The 16,200-nt window shown below is 43.1% G+C and overlaps 1 protein-coding gene across 2 annotated transcripts in view; it reads left to right on the top strand.

Annotated features, from left to right (window-relative positions):
• The window catches only part of rassf5 (Ras association domain family member 5), a 29,044-nt gene that overhangs the window by 8,741 nt on the left and 4,103 nt on the right, over positions 1 to 16,200 (top strand). Inside the window, exon 2 of one of the 2 annotated variants that reach the window (XM_040158634.1) lies at positions 7,588 to 7,715. In XM_040158634.1, the coding sequence (XP_040014568.1) occupies positions 7,588 to 7,715 (128 nt within the window). Of the gene's footprint in view, positions 1 to 7,587; positions 7,716 to 10,373; positions 11,450 to 16,200 lie in introns of those variants that run through there. The other variant, XM_040158636.1, reaches the window with a different exon arrangement.

The following is a 16,200-nucleotide window of genomic DNA, read 5'->3' as shown; positions in this document are numbered from 1 at the left end:
ACAGCATCAACACAGCTAACACAGACGGATAATGGATATTTTTAGATGGTGTTCCCTGTAAAGGAAACCCCAGCTAATCTTTTTAAGAATGAACTGGCCCAAACCAGATTCCTCAGTTCCTCTTCTGTTGCATCTTCAATCTATAATTATCTTCTGCCAAAGTGTGTCATAATTGGGGATGATGCCAGCTGTCTGGAAATTCCTCTCAAATGCTATGAACTACTACGAATATAATAATTTGCGGAGTGTAGTCTCATCAGCTTCTGGACTGTTAAGAGGTTGTATATGTTCAAGGCCTAGAGTAGACAACACTCCATATTTCTTTCAGAGGATGCTTTTGACAGTGTTTCAGTATTACTCCATGTAAAGTATTGGGGAATTGCATCTGAAGACAAGATCACATTGAGTTATTATTTTCCAAAAATCTATTTTCCAAATTAATTTTGCATATAAAAGTCAGCTAACTCATCACGAGGAGTACCGAGAAGTACTACTCAGCATGTGAAGAAAGTCTGTGGCCCTGGGGGGTCACTTCTGAAGTCTGAGGAAGAAACACCAGTGATGTCATCAGGGTCATCTTAGATTCAAATTAGAGACTAAAAATTGATAACGGAAAGCCTGTGTTACAAACAGGGGGGCGTGGGATTAGAAAAGTGTGGACATTTGCCCAGTAGAACAGGACAATCTTGGGGGGGGGGTAATATGGTAAAATATGGTAAGTGGACCTTGAGTTAAGAATTTTTTTTGTCACATCAATGTAATTATCTCCTTTCATTTTGCCCACATTTACTACATCATTATATCCATATCAGAATAATATATTTTTCACTATTTTGAAATTTCAAATTACATGCTATATGTATTTCATACATATAACCCATCTTCTGCACAGATGGTCAGGCGGGTGAGATATATCCACAGACTTGTTGGGGAGACTACTGCAATTAGATGGCAAACAATCAAGATGACTTTACCATAAAGAGACATGCACCCAGATTTACCTTGTCCGGAGGCTCAAGTGTAATACTGACCAGTCTGTTCAGTGCGAGGTAGTCACAAGAGCTACAGTATGTTGCCGTTACATGGGTGAAATGTCTTCAGAATTTCAAAATGTTTTCTAAAACAGACACAGCCGTTTAAAGATTGACAACAATGCGTCCTTTATTATCTAATTAATCCTGAGAGGTTCTTATAACGCCAGTGTTATTAATCCACAGTTAGAGCATCCATCTGAAATTATAATGTGAAATCACCAAAACATGAAATCTCAGTGATGAGCAACAAATACCCCTTAAAGCTTTCAGCTGCACATTCACAGCTCACTGGACAGAATAGGCCTTTAAAAAACAAATTAGGGCTCCCTCCTTGTCTTGTTTGTTTAGTTAATTCAGGGAGCTTCTGTGGCTGCACAGATGGAGGTGCTGAAAGAGAGGAAGATAGAGATGCTGCGTTTGTGGAGATAAACTGTGTCAGTATCAAATATCAAATTACTCTTCACACAAATACACACAGATGTCAAGGCGAAGGGTCAGATTTTATTTAGGTTAGGGGAGATTTTAGTTTATTGAGTTTGTGTATGAATGAGTGAGACACATTAGTATAAGAACCTTGGTGTGGTGTGTGTGTGTTTGTGTGTGTGTGTGTGTGTGTGTGTTTGTGTGTGCATAAGCTAAACAGTAGGAGAACATGGATTACTGCTCCAAATGAGCTATGATGGGATCAGACTGCTTAAAGCCCCCCAAAGACCTTCAAGCTGCTCTTAATTCCTTCATAAGACCTGCAGAGCTCCCTTTAGTTCCATTAGTGACCGTGTTAATATCATCGCCCCAACATTATAGCTACCTAACCCCTATTTACCCGCTCCCCTCTCACCCAGACAAGGAGAAAACACAGTATGTCCCTCCCTCTGTCTCTGTCTGGCGCCAAAGAGACATCCTCCAGGACCTGAGAAACACGGCTAATCTGTGTCTTTACCCTCCCCTGTCTGTCCCACACCCACTGTCTCACAGAAAAAACGAACCACCCAGATCCCCTATCTTCCAATTCCTGTCTCTTTCTGTCTTACACAAACCCACACACACAGCACTTAGTCCAGTTTTGTTTACACACAGCAACATCTCAGGTTACAGTCTCAGGTACAGCCGAAATGGGACAATTTTCTGGCTCCTTGGCCTTTCAAAGAATGACAGGAGTGGAACGAGAACAAAAGACAGAGATTTTAGGAGATGGAAAAGAGAAGCATGACCGTGGAAAATTTTCATTTAGCAGCCTCCACCTAGACAATCTGACCTGTTGTCATTAAACATGCTGTTATTGAAACTCCTCCTTTCCTGTCTTGCCTCACAGAGAGCGTTATCGACCCAAGTGCAGCAGTGGAAGTTAACACAGCCACTACATATAGATCTTTATATACTGTACTTCTATGCTCCTTCATCTCTTTCCACTGCACTCCTGGAGTTTCCTTGTGCCGTCTCTGTCTCCATCTCTATCTATCTGCATTATCGTCTCTCTCTGTCCGGAGGCAGTGTAAGTTAAAAAGCAGTCGGACTGGAATGATGGGATGAGAGACAAAGAGGGAGTCTGTGCACGTATCTCCTACCGTGGAGGAGCAACCGAGGCCAGTCTACCATGGCGACACATAACACTGCAGCCCTTCTCCATGTTGAGACAACACACACACACACACACACACACACACACACACACACACACACACACACACACAAACACACACGATAGACATTATGGCTCTGTGTGAGTGTTTATGGCTCAATTTCATTAGAGTCATCTCATGGTGTCCCGTCCTCAGATGCACGAGTCCAAGCACATTCAGTAGTTTTATAATAGTTTTATTTAAAAAGGAAATGCCTCATTTGAGATTAAAGCTCTTTTACAGGAACAGCAGCACACAGGAAATAGCAGTTACAAAAGATATAATTCAGACTTATGATAAAATAATTGAATTATGTAAAGAATCCGGTCTGAAGGATCATGTAAAATGGTATCAAAGATGTAAATTAGAAAAGTAGAGAACCAATACACAAGAAATATACTAAAATCCAAAAAATATAAAGTGGAATAATAAAAACAATTGACCTGTTGGATATGAGATATGAGGATGGATGTGAGTATGAGAAGAATCATACCAGACGAAGAATCTTAAAAGGCAAATCAAATCAAATGCTCTATGAACACTGACAGCTAGATTAGCTTGCCTTCAAATCAAAAAGACCATTGAGACAGGCACTTGAAGTTTTGTGTGCGACTGACGCACTTTCCAGTCAAAGGGAGTAGACTAAATGAGGAATCAAAAGCAAATATAGGGAGTATAAGGTCCTTCCCAGCCTAATTTGGAGTGATAAATGTAGAGGCAGGATAGCAAGACTGCTGTTGCAAAATAGGTGTCTATGTATGTGCAGAATTCACATTGGGGGCTCTTCTAAAAAACATGCTGTTGCATTCCCACAAATGGACCTTGAATACAACTTCCCCTAAAACTCCAGCAGAGGGGAAACGGCTTTGGTCTCTTTAAATTCAAGCAACTTCCCCATTCGACAGTCTGAGTAATACTGGACTTTCCACAGAAGAGCAAAAGGGAAGCCCTGCAAGTACTAACATGTAGTCCAGAAGGGGATTTTGTCTGAGGCATCCAAACCACTGTTAAACAAAACGTCACACAAGAAAATATGTTCTTTTCGCTGACTCCCTTTCCCCTTTTTCTTTCATTCTTCTCTCTCGCAATTCCTGTGACTGTGCCTGTGTCAGCATGCCTGTATACACTCACCGCACACTTCACTAGGAAAACAGCCTCAGTTCTTGGTGGCGAGGATTCCACAAGAGGTTGTCAGCTTCACATTCACGCTGCCAATCTCCTGTTCTACCACATCCAAAAGGTGTTCTACTGGATTCAGATCTGGCGACCGGGGAGGCTATGGGAGTGCGCTGAACTCACTGTAATCATAATGAAACCAGTTTGAGACGACTTTTGCTTTGTGACATGCTGCATTGTCCTGCTGGAAGTAGCCATTAGAAGATGGTAAATTGTACATGCACATGGTCAGCAGCAACACTCTGATTGGCTGTGGCGTTCTCACGATGACTGATTGGTATTAAGGGGCCCAAGGTGAGCAAGAAACATTCCCCACACCATTACACCACCACCACCAGCCTGGACAGGTTGGGTCCATGGATTCATGCTGTTTATACCAAATTCTGACCCTACCATATGCTTGCCTCAGTAGAACTCCAGATTCATCAGACAAGGCTATGTTTTTCCAGCCTTTAACTGTCCAGTTTTGCTGGGCCTGTGCCCACTGCAGCCCCAGATTCCTGTTCTTGGCTGACAGGAGTGGAACACACTGCGGTCCTTCTCTGTTGTAGCTCATCCGCCTCAAGGTTGGACGCGTTGTCCATCTTGAGATGCTTTTCTGCTCACAACAGTTTTAAAGGGTGGTTATCTGAGTTACTGTAGCCTTTCTGTCAGCTCCAACCAGTCTGGCCATTCCCCTCTCATCAACGAGGCGTTTCCAGACTGCCGTGCTGTCTCTGCATAATTTTATACACTGATGCCACATGATTGGCTATTTGGATAACTGCATCAATAAGCAGGTGTACAGATGTTCCCAAGAAAATGCCAAGTGGGTGTAACCTTCCGAGCCCTTCTGGGTCACTGGATCACTGCTGCAGTTTCTTCACCTGCTCATTAGCACTCAAACATGCATGATTCTGCATCCCAAAGAGGTACACCTAATACTTTGCCTGCACACGCACCCACGCATACATACTGGAAAAAGCCTAAATCCCTTGAGTTCCACATTCAACAGAGTAGCCTTGAATTCACTGAAAGCAGAACCTTGTGCCTTTACTCTAACAATTACTTTAAATTAAGCCAAATCCTATAATTTAATTTAACTTAAGTCCATACCCTGGGGGTTGTAAAACAAACATGTTTTCATAAGGATGTCAGCAAAAATACACACTGCCCCTGTGGTCACAAAATCAAACCACAAATATTTGTTAATTTATGTGTTTGTCTGTCAGTTTGTAATCAGGCAGCAGACAGTCAACACTTGGGCCAAAATGCTGAAATGCTGATTTCGTTATATTTTGTTAGATTTCGTGCGTATATATGTGTGCAAATGAGAGGCAGAAACAGTGTGTCTTATCAGTGTGGGAATAGTCTGGATCCTAGGTGAACCATGACTTGCTGACAGTGGTGTATCATTCTGTAGGTGTGGGCCACGAAAAGGTTTCCTCTCCTGAGCGTTGCTCCCATTTTCCTTGAAGGTTTTTCCAATTCCTGTCTTCAAAATGAATTATCACAAGAAAGGCCAAGGAAGGAGCCAGGGCCTTCTCTAAGTAGCCACCACCCAGCACAAACACTGATTTCTGTCTTGAGAAAAACAGTAAAACAAGTTTAAAGGTACGCTGTGGAGTTTTTGGCCACTTTGGGCTTTTGGAGTGTTTTGGTTTTTTTTTTTTCAAAAGTAGGTCCCATTTTTCTTTCTATCATGTGTGCGCACGAGAACACATGCGCATACGTGATGCAAAGAAACACAATACAAAGGATACACACAGTGCATTTTGGTGCTGAATGTAAAAATGACTTTGATGTTTGTTTACAAGAGAACTCCACAGGGCATCCTTAAAGAAGAAGTGACATTTTCGGACATACGCTCATTCATTTTTTGATGAGAACATCCCTACCACTCCTGTGTCTATAAACTAAATATGAAGCCTGTGCCAGCAGCTGGCCAGCTTAGTTTAGCACAAAGACTGGAAACATCTAGCCCGGCTCTGTCCAAAGGTAACAAAATATGCCTACCAGCACCTCTAAATGGTGATTTGTCATTAGTTGAAGTTCTGTATGTGGATTTTGTTGTCTCTGGATAATGCCAGGCCAGCTCTTTCCCACTTTTTTCCAGTCCTTGTGCTACGCTAAGTTAGCTGGTGGCAGCTTCATATTTACTGTACAGTCATGTGAGTGGTATCAATTTCTCATCTAGCTCTTGGAAAGACAGTAAATAAGATTATTTCCCAAAATGTCAAATTATGTCTTTTAAATATATCAGAGGGATTTAGAAGCGCAGTCTCTTGGATGGAGTGAACGAAGTGAAGCAGGACAGGAAAGGAGTTTCTCTCTTCCCTTCCCCTATGTGTTTCCTTTCTTTCACTCTTTTTGCAGTGACCTCTAAACTGTCACGAGCAGAGTATCCCTTATCTGAACTCTCCTCTTTCCTCGACACATCTCTGCTATCAGCAAGGCATAGCGGCCCTTCCCTTTTCACTCTCTCTCTGCCAACCTGTCTCTCACACACACACATACTTATGCCTGTCTTCCTCTCTTAATGCAGTGACCTCTAAACTGTCACACGCAAAATATCCTTTCCTCTTTGCTAGACATGTCTCTCCTGTCAGTAAGCCCTGTCCTGTCTCCCTTTACTCTCCCCTACTTGTCCCTACTTCACTAATCAGGCCTGCTATTTTCCAGTGCAAAATACGTGGAGCTTTTAATTCCCGAACAAGCTGTTTTAAAAAAATACCTTTAATTCCCGGCGTGAAAGTGGAAGTCTTTGGTGATTCAGCTTAGATTTATTGCAAATTAATAACGAAGAAAAAACAAAACAGTGACCTTATGTAAGTACAGCTCTTCTCTTTCTACAATGGTCAACAAGAAGCTTGTCGCCATGGTTACGGTGCTGCTGCTGAGCATGAGAGACGCAGTGGTGTCCCTCTCTAAGCAGGATAAGGACAGACACATTAATATTAGTAGACAGAAAAACAGCCAGGCTTAGCTCAGCTTATTCCGGCTGCAGCAACAAAGAGGTGCAGCAGAAAACAATATGATTCTTGTGAACAAACATTTAGTATAAGCTTATAATTAAACAGAATATTGTCTACAGGGTTTTAAGGTGTCTTGCTGATTCTGTGTAGCCTATAGTGTTTTATTTAAGAAGCTTTCCTGCTTGAGGACCATAAAAATGATCTGACTCAGAATTTCCCCAAACTACAGTCCTCCCTTTGCCCATCTGGTTTTGAATCTCTCTTTTCTTTACCATGGAGTAGCTCACCAACTGCGGGGAAAGTGATATGTGAGACTGTGCATCTCAGTGGAAAAGCCTCTGGCCACAATAAAGTCCGCAAGGCATAAACAAGCTGAGCCTGTCATATGTGGAACCAACTGAAAATTAAAGAACAACAGCAGACCATTTGCGGAAGTTTTGGGGGAAGCACCTAAATCTAATCACTCTACACACAAACATGTATTGTCAGATTTGTTTTATTAAGGAATACTGTCTGTTCGGTTTAATAGCTTGAGCATGTGAGTCTGGCACTAGCCACTAGATGGAGCTAGTTTTCTGTGTGAGGGGAGTGTTTGGGGGACTAAATCAGAATTCTCATTGCTGACTCACACAGTTACAGGTGACTGATCGGCATTACACATTCTGACAATGTACCAATACCACAGAGGAGTATGGGCCACAGTGTTGGATCAGTGTTTGATGACTTCTCCTTCACTGCTTTTCAGTGGTTCTGTCCTACTGTGTGTGCTCTTCTCTCTGATCAGTGTGTTCTTGTGTTCATCAGACTGTAGCTACACCTGTCACCTGGGGTGTCAGAGCCAGGTCCAGCTGGACTGCAACCAGAGGGACAGACAGCCCGAAAAAACTCCAACTCCCAGAAGCAACTGCTCCTCCACAGCCCCTCAGCACAAGGTGAGCATTTCAAAGACAAATAACATTTAATTTGTCTAAATAAGTCTTAAAAAAGGGATGCTTAGGTTGTTTCTGGCATTTTTAAGGCGTTGATGAAAAGCTAACATTTTAAATATATTGAACTTTTGTGTGTGTGTGTGGTGAAGAGGTCTACAGGAGTCAGGAAGGGGTAATGTCAAGGTTCATTCTGCGGCATCTCTTAGAGCCTGCACTTTTACATAGCCATCCTCCTCTTTCATGACAAGGTGTCCCACCTCCTCGGCTGTCTAATTATAAATTTATATATGTGCTTGTTTGCTCCCTGTGGTCACAGAATGTTCTCAGGACAGAATCTGCTACACTATGTCACTTCAGCACCTGATGCGCCTCCCTCTCTCCAGCCTGCTCTCTTACTCTCATGGCCTCTCTCATCTTTCTGTTTGGAGTCTCTCTGTCATCTCCCCGCTGTAGAATTGCTCTGTTTTATTCAAGCGGTGGTGGATCCTGACATCCTCACTTCCTTGGCTTCTGTCAAATGAATGCAAACTAATTAGGTTAATCACTGTTCTCTGAAGGGACCTCCATTATGGCATAGCTGTATTAGCTATTAGCTATTCTAGGATGGCTTTGCATGCTAGTGGACTATATTCAGTTATCCTCTATTTTAATGTTTTCTAGCAAGTTAAATTCAAAATCTATAATTTCAGCTTTCATACTCATGTGCTGTTCGATCCACAGGATATCCAGTGACACAGTAATTATGTGCACCCACTCTTTGTGCAAGCACATGTATGTGTATAGGAACCTAGAGAGCATAAGCTTGCATACTGCTCTTGGCATCCCAGCCTCTGTCACCCACGCAATGTGTTTCTGCTCACACACACACACACACACACACACACACACACACACACACACAGACATAGATATACACAGATTCACATATCATGCACGAGAGAAAGCTGGGTATCCCCACAGGCCGGCAACAGAATGTTGGCAGATAATCTATGCCCAGGGGGCAGATAACAAAATTAGTCCTCTGGTAGTGTGCCAGGCACCACTCCGCTTCTAGAGAGCACCAACAAATAAATACAATCATGCTTCTCTGAACATATCGATGGGGATGACGAGAATCGGAGTGAGGGAGGAGGAGGATAAACAGTGTAAATTTTACTAAACGTCCTTCACCAAATGTCTGTTTGATTGTTTGGTGCCGAGCAGGAACTGCTCAAACTACAGTTTAGACTGTTTAACAAAAACCATCCTCATTTCTTTCCATATACAAAATCTACTGGAACAAAATAATGGCATACATTTTTTTAACCTTTTTTTTTTTTGTAGAGTCATTTTTAGCTTAACCACTGCTACTATCAGTACGATTGTTAACTGCGTAGTTGAAGATGATGAGCTGCATGTCAGAATTAAGTGAGCCTTGATGATGTTGATGATGTCTGTCTTAGAGGTATGTGAACTCTCTGTGATTAAGGCCTGTCTCTCTCCACACTCCCATTTGTTTTATAGAGTGCACCAGTGCTGCAGACAAGAGGAGCGATGAGACTTAATTTCCTTAATTTCCCCTATCTCCCCTTCACTCTGTTTTATAGCTGCAGCTCTGTGTGTATGTGGTTGTGGGTTCTTTCTCCTTTATCTTTAGAGGTCCTCTTTTGTGACTGCTAGAGTCCCAATATACCTGCAGCAGACTGACCAGGCTTCATCGACTTGAGGCCAGCAGGCGCGTTGTTCAATATGCATGCATGTGTGTGTGTGGTTGTGTGTAGCATCACACCCACCTGCACACTGCCCTCTCTCATAGTGATTACACTGATGGATGCAAGGAGCAAAGCTGCTAGTAATCAGTCTTGAGCTGACTCAAACCTGACTGAAAGATACCCGATGAAAGGATGACACACTGTCCCTGCCTGATGCAGCCCTCCAGCAGAATATAGGCCTACCTACAATCGAGCCTTAGTCGATTTTAACATCATTTTACACAAACAAAAACAGCATGTGCAGACAGATGCGCACATGCGCAATCAATCTCGACAGTGACAGCGGTATTAGCTGCTTTTTGACAAGGGGGTCACTGCCAGAGTCAGAGGGCAGATTTTAGGGTCAGTGCAGTGTTAGAGGTCACTGTAATCTCTTTCCTGATGGCAGTCATTTATTTTTTTCTTAATCTCACTTTCAGCACTGTGAGCCCACAGCTCCACCAGCAACTCAGCACTGGTAGTGGAGCCTGTTCTGGGTTTTGCTGTACTGTATCTGTCCCCGGTTGATTTCAGCGTCGATTAAAAAAGTTCTGAATATGTCGTATTCCTACATAAAAGCCAGATGTTTACAGTGGATGTAATGCTTTCTAGTCTTTTGCATGCTGGAACAGATTGTTAGTAGCAAAGCAGCCATCTTTCCCAGCCTCTGAGCCACTTCCTGTCACTGCTGCTCTTATGTATGTAAAACAGGAGCTGCAAGGCTTCATATCTCTCTCTCAGCATCGGTTCTCTTTCTACTTACCCATGACACACTCTCTCTCTCTCTCTCTTTCTCTCTCTCTCTCTCTGTAAGAGGAAGTTGCCGTGCTCTGCAGGGTGCAGTTGCTTGCAGGAAGAGAGAGAGTGGAGGGAAAGGGGGAGGGTGCTTGCAGGCTGATAACACACTCAACCACAGACGATTGAGCAAGGCTGTAGGAGAGTGAGGGAGCAAAGCGGGTGCAAAGACAGACAGAATTAGAGGAGAGGAGAGGAGCAGGAGAGAGCAAGAAATATAGAAGAGCTGAGTGGGAGGCATCTGTCTCTCTGGTATTATTACCAAAGCAACGGTGAGAAGAGGAGAGAGGAGGCAGTGCAGGGTCTGTGAGTGTCTTGTTGCTGCAGCCAAGAGATCTTCTGCTGCTGTTTACTCTGGAAACAAGGGATGGATGGATGCTCACAATCATAAATGCCGGAATATTTGACCAGGACTTGAACAGAACCTACAACACTGTCGTGGGTCTTCACAGAGACACAGAGCAAGACCAAAGAAGGATGTGATATTGCAGGCATGGTTTTATGTTTGTTTGCAGGTATAGCAGGTGCTCACACGTGATCGGGCTTAACTTGAAACCAACCTGTAAACTGACTCCATGACACCGGCGTGTGCCTATATGTGTGTGTGTGTGTGTGTGTGAGACAGTTACATGTTGTGTATGAGTTTGTACATTGTGTGTATGTTTAGCTGCAAACCACCAGGTGCATATACAGTATGGTTTGTGCGTGTTTGTGACACCGGCATCAGAACACACACAGACACGCGCACACACGTCAGGAGGAAGTGACACGTCTCCGCTCCCTCTCGGATTTCCTGCTCTCCTCTCTGGTGGCAAGCAAAGTGCCGAATCTGAGACGAATTCACCTGTCCCGCCCTCACAGGTGGGACTTAAACTCTCTGGATGCATCATCAGAGGAGCGCTGACTTTTTCTGGACGAGTAAAGGACAGTTAGATCCTTGTAGACTGTGATTGTGGCTGAGTGTCACATCAGCCCTGCCTTTCGAGATAAACCTGCACTTCCTCAAGCCATCAACTTGCTGCTCTGGTGCTGCTCCAGTGTCGGAGGCTGTCCTTGGACCTCTCCATGACTGTCAATACAGTGCTGACCCCCTCCATGACCAGCAGTAACAGCATGAGCAGTGGGTACTGCAGCCAGGAAGATGAGCCTGAAGACTTCACTTTCTTCACAGCCAAGACCTCATTCTTCCACAAGCCCAGGAACACAGCGAAGGTATAGAATCGGGATAAAACTCTGACTCTGATAGATGAGATTGTAAGAGTTAGACAAACTCAGATGGGTCCGATACTTGATGTTTCAGTTGGGCTGGGTAACGTACTGCCATTTATATCAAAAACATGCAGCAAAATAGCAGAAGTCTGGAGAGGAAGTGGTAGTGTTTGTGCATGCTTAAGTGGGCCTCTAGGTGTGTGTGAATGTATGTGAGAGTGTAGGAGGGGGTTAGTGTCGGCCATGTGTTGTGTAATATTGATCTGCCGTCCTCTCTGCCTTGTTCCTCAGCCTTGATGCCTTTTGGCACCTCATTTATCATGCTAGCATAGATTTAGCATCATAGTCTGAAAACACTGCCTGGAGACCGAAGACGTACCGCAGTGTGGGTTCATCTCAGACTGTTAACAGCAGTCAACAGAGATCATGCATGTATTTTAGCAAAGATACTGCGATACTGAAGCTAACCTACCGATTCCTAAGAGGCCACTTCTCTACACTGCGTGGGAGAGGTTTCCGTGTGTGTGTGTGTGCAGGGCAACTACCTAACTGTAGCAAACCATTTTCCTAGTTACCATAGCAACTCATAGACTTGTTGGCACCCTCTATGCACTTCCTGAGATTTTGTTTTGGTCTACTGTACATTTGATTACACATAATTGTGTCAACTACAGTCCTGTAACTACAGTATATACAGTACTACTGGCTCTGCAGGGTGTTAGGTGTTGCTTGTTTGTCGTTGGGTCTTGTCTGCACGTGAAGTGATTGATTTATTTTCTATAGCAAAAGGAGGGAGGATTGAGACAGATAGAAATGAGGAAAGTGTGTCTGGTTGCACAAGAAGCCTGGAGAAGAAATTCTTGAAACTACAGTACATAGACATTTACATTCATGCAAAACATGTTCAGCACTCTTCTTACTGTCCTTTTCCGGGCAGTGCCTTTGGTGTCTGACTTGGAGAAGGTAATCTCTGAATAATGGACCAGCTGTGTTGTCAGTGTGTGTAGTTAGGATTGCTGCCATGCTGAGACACAAGGGTATTGGGGTTAGCTTGTCTGGGCTGCCAGCGCAGAAGCTGCCGGCGGATGGAGACTGATTTCTCTGGCACCACACAGCCGGAGAAATATGGTGTGAAATATAATATAGCTGCACTATTAGCTAGTGAACATGGGAGGGAATTGCTCTACAACAGTAGATGAATTGTAGGCTCCAACAGTAGCCCTGGAGTGTGCTGCATTTTCCCAGAAAGTGTCCTGTTCTTTCCTGTGTTTGAATATGGAAAAGAGATATGCAAAGGTCTGTGTTGCATCCTGTGAATAGAGACATGATGATGTTTTTTGCGTATAAGGCATTAAATATGTGTCACTCTGTTAAGTCTTCTTCCATACAGTTATGTACTCAGACACACAGGGAGATACTTACATTCACCAAAACAGTGGAAGAGGAGGTCAGATCCTCTTTTCTTTATGAATTATTTCAAGAGCTGAGCCTTTTGCTCCAGATAAGCCAGCCGGTTTTAATATGTTTTGTGTGTGTGCACGTGCATCTGAGTGTACCATTGGAGAGTGGAGGGTATGTGCAATTTTCTCTGGTCTGCTTTTCAAAGCATTCCAGAACGAGAGTCGATGCAGATGCAGTGAAAATGAACGAGTTACATCACGTCAACTACAAAGTGCATTTTCGCATACATGTGTTGGCTACACGTTCAAACTCTATCAAAGCACACACTCAGGGAACACTGGTAGGAAACTAATATTGCCTGTTTGTTATTGACAAGGACCTACTACAGTACTTATTGTAGTACTCATGTACTGTGCAGTTTTGGAGTACAGGTACTTAACATGAGCACAACTTTAAACCCCCATTCGGCTACATTTCAGATGGAAATAAGATATTTTTAGTAGTTAGTTTTGTCACAGATAAAGATTGTATGTACAAAAAATGTATTAAACTATATAATATGATGTATAGCTATACATTACAACACTATAAAAAGTAGTTAGACTTAGCATCCCCGGAACCAGATACAACATCAAAATAACACAATTTAGTGAGTTATTGGCGCTTCCTTTTTCATTATGAGTATACTCGCATACACTTACTTGGTACTGACGTATCTTTTGCAACTGGCGCATAAGTGAAACTTTGAATGCAGGACCTTTACTTGTGAGCTTGTATTTATACCGTGTGGTATGCTAATTTTAAGTAAGCAAAGGGTCAGAATACTTTTACCATTGTGTGTGTGTGTTTGTGTGTGTGTGTACTGCTGGCAGTGCTGACACGCAGCAGTCTCTGAGCTGTGAAACAGAATCAGCGTGTGTGTTCTCAATTGTGTTTCTCCTCCTCATCACTTTGTGCTAACACACGCTGTTATCAGTGTGTGTGCATATGTGTGTGTGTGTGTGTGTGTGTGTGTGTGTGTGTGTGTGTGTGTCGTGTGTGTGTGTGTGTGTGTGTGTGTTAATGTGTGGTTGTTTAATTCTTACCACCTTTTTTGGCTTTTATTATTTGACCATTGTCAGTTTAGTTTTGGCAGAGCCCATCATGTCCTTAGACTTACATGCCAGTTGTAATAGATCCCAGAGTTTAGTGTTTCCTGAGGATCAGAATTTCAATTGGAAGAACAATCACACACACTTACAGGTTTGACTGACAAAGTCAAGAGTAAGTTCAAGTTAAGGAAAAGGTGGTCAGGTTATACACACACATGCGGAGATCGGTCTAGCGCAATGTTTTAAAACGGACTACTTTGCAGCGACATTTCAAGCAGTCCTCTCTCGTCTGATCTCATCAGAATGAGAGCATCAACACTTACCCATGTCACCCTGAGGGTGTGTGCATCTAGACAGCATGTGTGTATATATGAGTGTGTGACCCTTATGTAACAGTCCTAGATATCTTAAACATTGAAGCTGCCTTGCATCTATCTGAATCACACCATAAAACTGGAAAATAGGCCCCGGACCTGTCTCTGTCATCTGTAATGTTGTTATTATCAGACAGTGACAAATCATTCAGTGGGTACGCTTACTGCCAGAGGCTAGGTTTGTGTATGAGGTTTGTGTATGAGATTGGAAAATTTTGGACAAATTATCTTAATATTAACAAATGCTATGAGCAAAGTGAGCAATGGAAGACTACAAAAGTAGCCAAGACTATATCTGCAGATTACCCTGGCTGCATCACTCACATTGAATCAATGATATAGTGTTAATATATGTATGAATGTGCTGGCAAAACATAAGATCAGTCTTACTACCTTGCATATTGATAGCTACTGTATCAATCAGTTTATACTAATGAGCGAAAAGAGAGCATGAAAAACATTAATCTACTGGGGGGAATGTGAATGAGTTTGATGTCACAGTTTTTACCACTTCATAAATAGTTGACCAAAGTGTTTGGTGTTTTCTTGTAGACAGCGCAAGCTTTTTCAGTGTTCACGTCTCTCTGTTTTTGTGTCTTGCCGGTCATTGGCTCCCTCCTGACCAGGTCCAGTCAGGGCAGTGTCCCAGGACTTTGTGGAACTCCCAGGGGAGGAAATTGCTCTATTGTCCTTCTCTATTGTCCTCTGACCACTCTCACTGGTATGCAGAAAGGGAGGGCAGGGCACTGCCTCTGATACATTTAGAAACTTGCATACAAAAGCAGGAATTCCTGCAAGGTTCTTTTCACTTTGTTGATTTAGGGAGGAATTTTAGATACTAGTCAGCTCCCCCATATCCCTCAGATTCTTTTTAGTCTTATATGAATGTGATTAGACCAGTACACTTGTGCGCACTCAGTGACTCTTTATGAGGTACAGAACCAGGCCTGGTTAACTCTTATATTTAAATGTGTTTTTGTCCTAGACAAATTAGATTAGCAAGGCTTTCAATTATTTTTGACATGCAGTGACCATAATAGCATTAGCTTCTTTCACTGCTGTTTCACTGAAGTTACCATGATAACAGGATCACAATTGCACAGACGAGTGGCTGATGATAAGTGTTGAAGAGAGATAACGGCAGCAACAGCGAGAAAGAGCTTCGTGGTGGGCAAAATAAAAAATCCCCCTGTTCTCGCTGTTTCTGTTCACACATGGACACATATTTCCAAATGCCAGCCTTGAATTTGAAATGTTATAATGTTATCTCCTCTTTTTGCTGGGTGTCCGCCAGGATGAGCTAAGTTACACCTGTGTTGCTATGTATTTATGTTGTCTATTTCCACAAGGTGCCTCAATCCATATGCGTGCGCACACACAGAGAAACACATGCAGTTACGCACACTGCATCTGTTCTGAATGAACCAGTGACTTCACCACACAACCTGAGGACTCCCCCTACAGAAACGATTCGCTCTCTCTGCCCCAGAAAATGCAAACGAACAGGAAAGGAAAAAAAGACAACTATTGTGAGATAGAGAGGATGCATCCCACTGTACTATAAATAACCTAGTCGAACTCTGTGTTGCTAAGGCTGGCTCATCAGCCGCTCTTTTGTCAGTCCTTACCCCTTACTTGCTTCTTTCACTGCCTCCCCCTCTTTGACTCCCTCTCCTCCCTGCCTCTCGTCCTCATTTCATTACTTCTTCCCTCTTTCTGTCTCTCTCTCTCTCTCTTTCTCTCTCTCTCTCTCTTTCTCTCACTCATTCCTAGTCCCAGGGGGAAATGACAACCAGTGAGAGGGAGGAAATGCTGTCACTATTCTCACACTGTGATGCTGAATGTGTGATTTGCTCCATTCACAGCATTTCCTTTCGCCATGTAGAGC

Source organism: Xiphias gladius, chromosome 21, assembly GCF_016859285.1.
Source record: "Xiphias gladius isolate SHS-SW01 ecotype Sanya breed wild chromosome 21, ASM1685928v1, whole genome shotgun sequence".
In the NCBI taxonomy this organism is placed as follows: domain Eukaryota; kingdom Metazoa; phylum Chordata; class Actinopteri; order Istiophoriformes; family Xiphiidae; genus Xiphias; species Xiphias gladius.
This window is presented reverse-complemented; position numbering and strand designations above follow the sequence as displayed.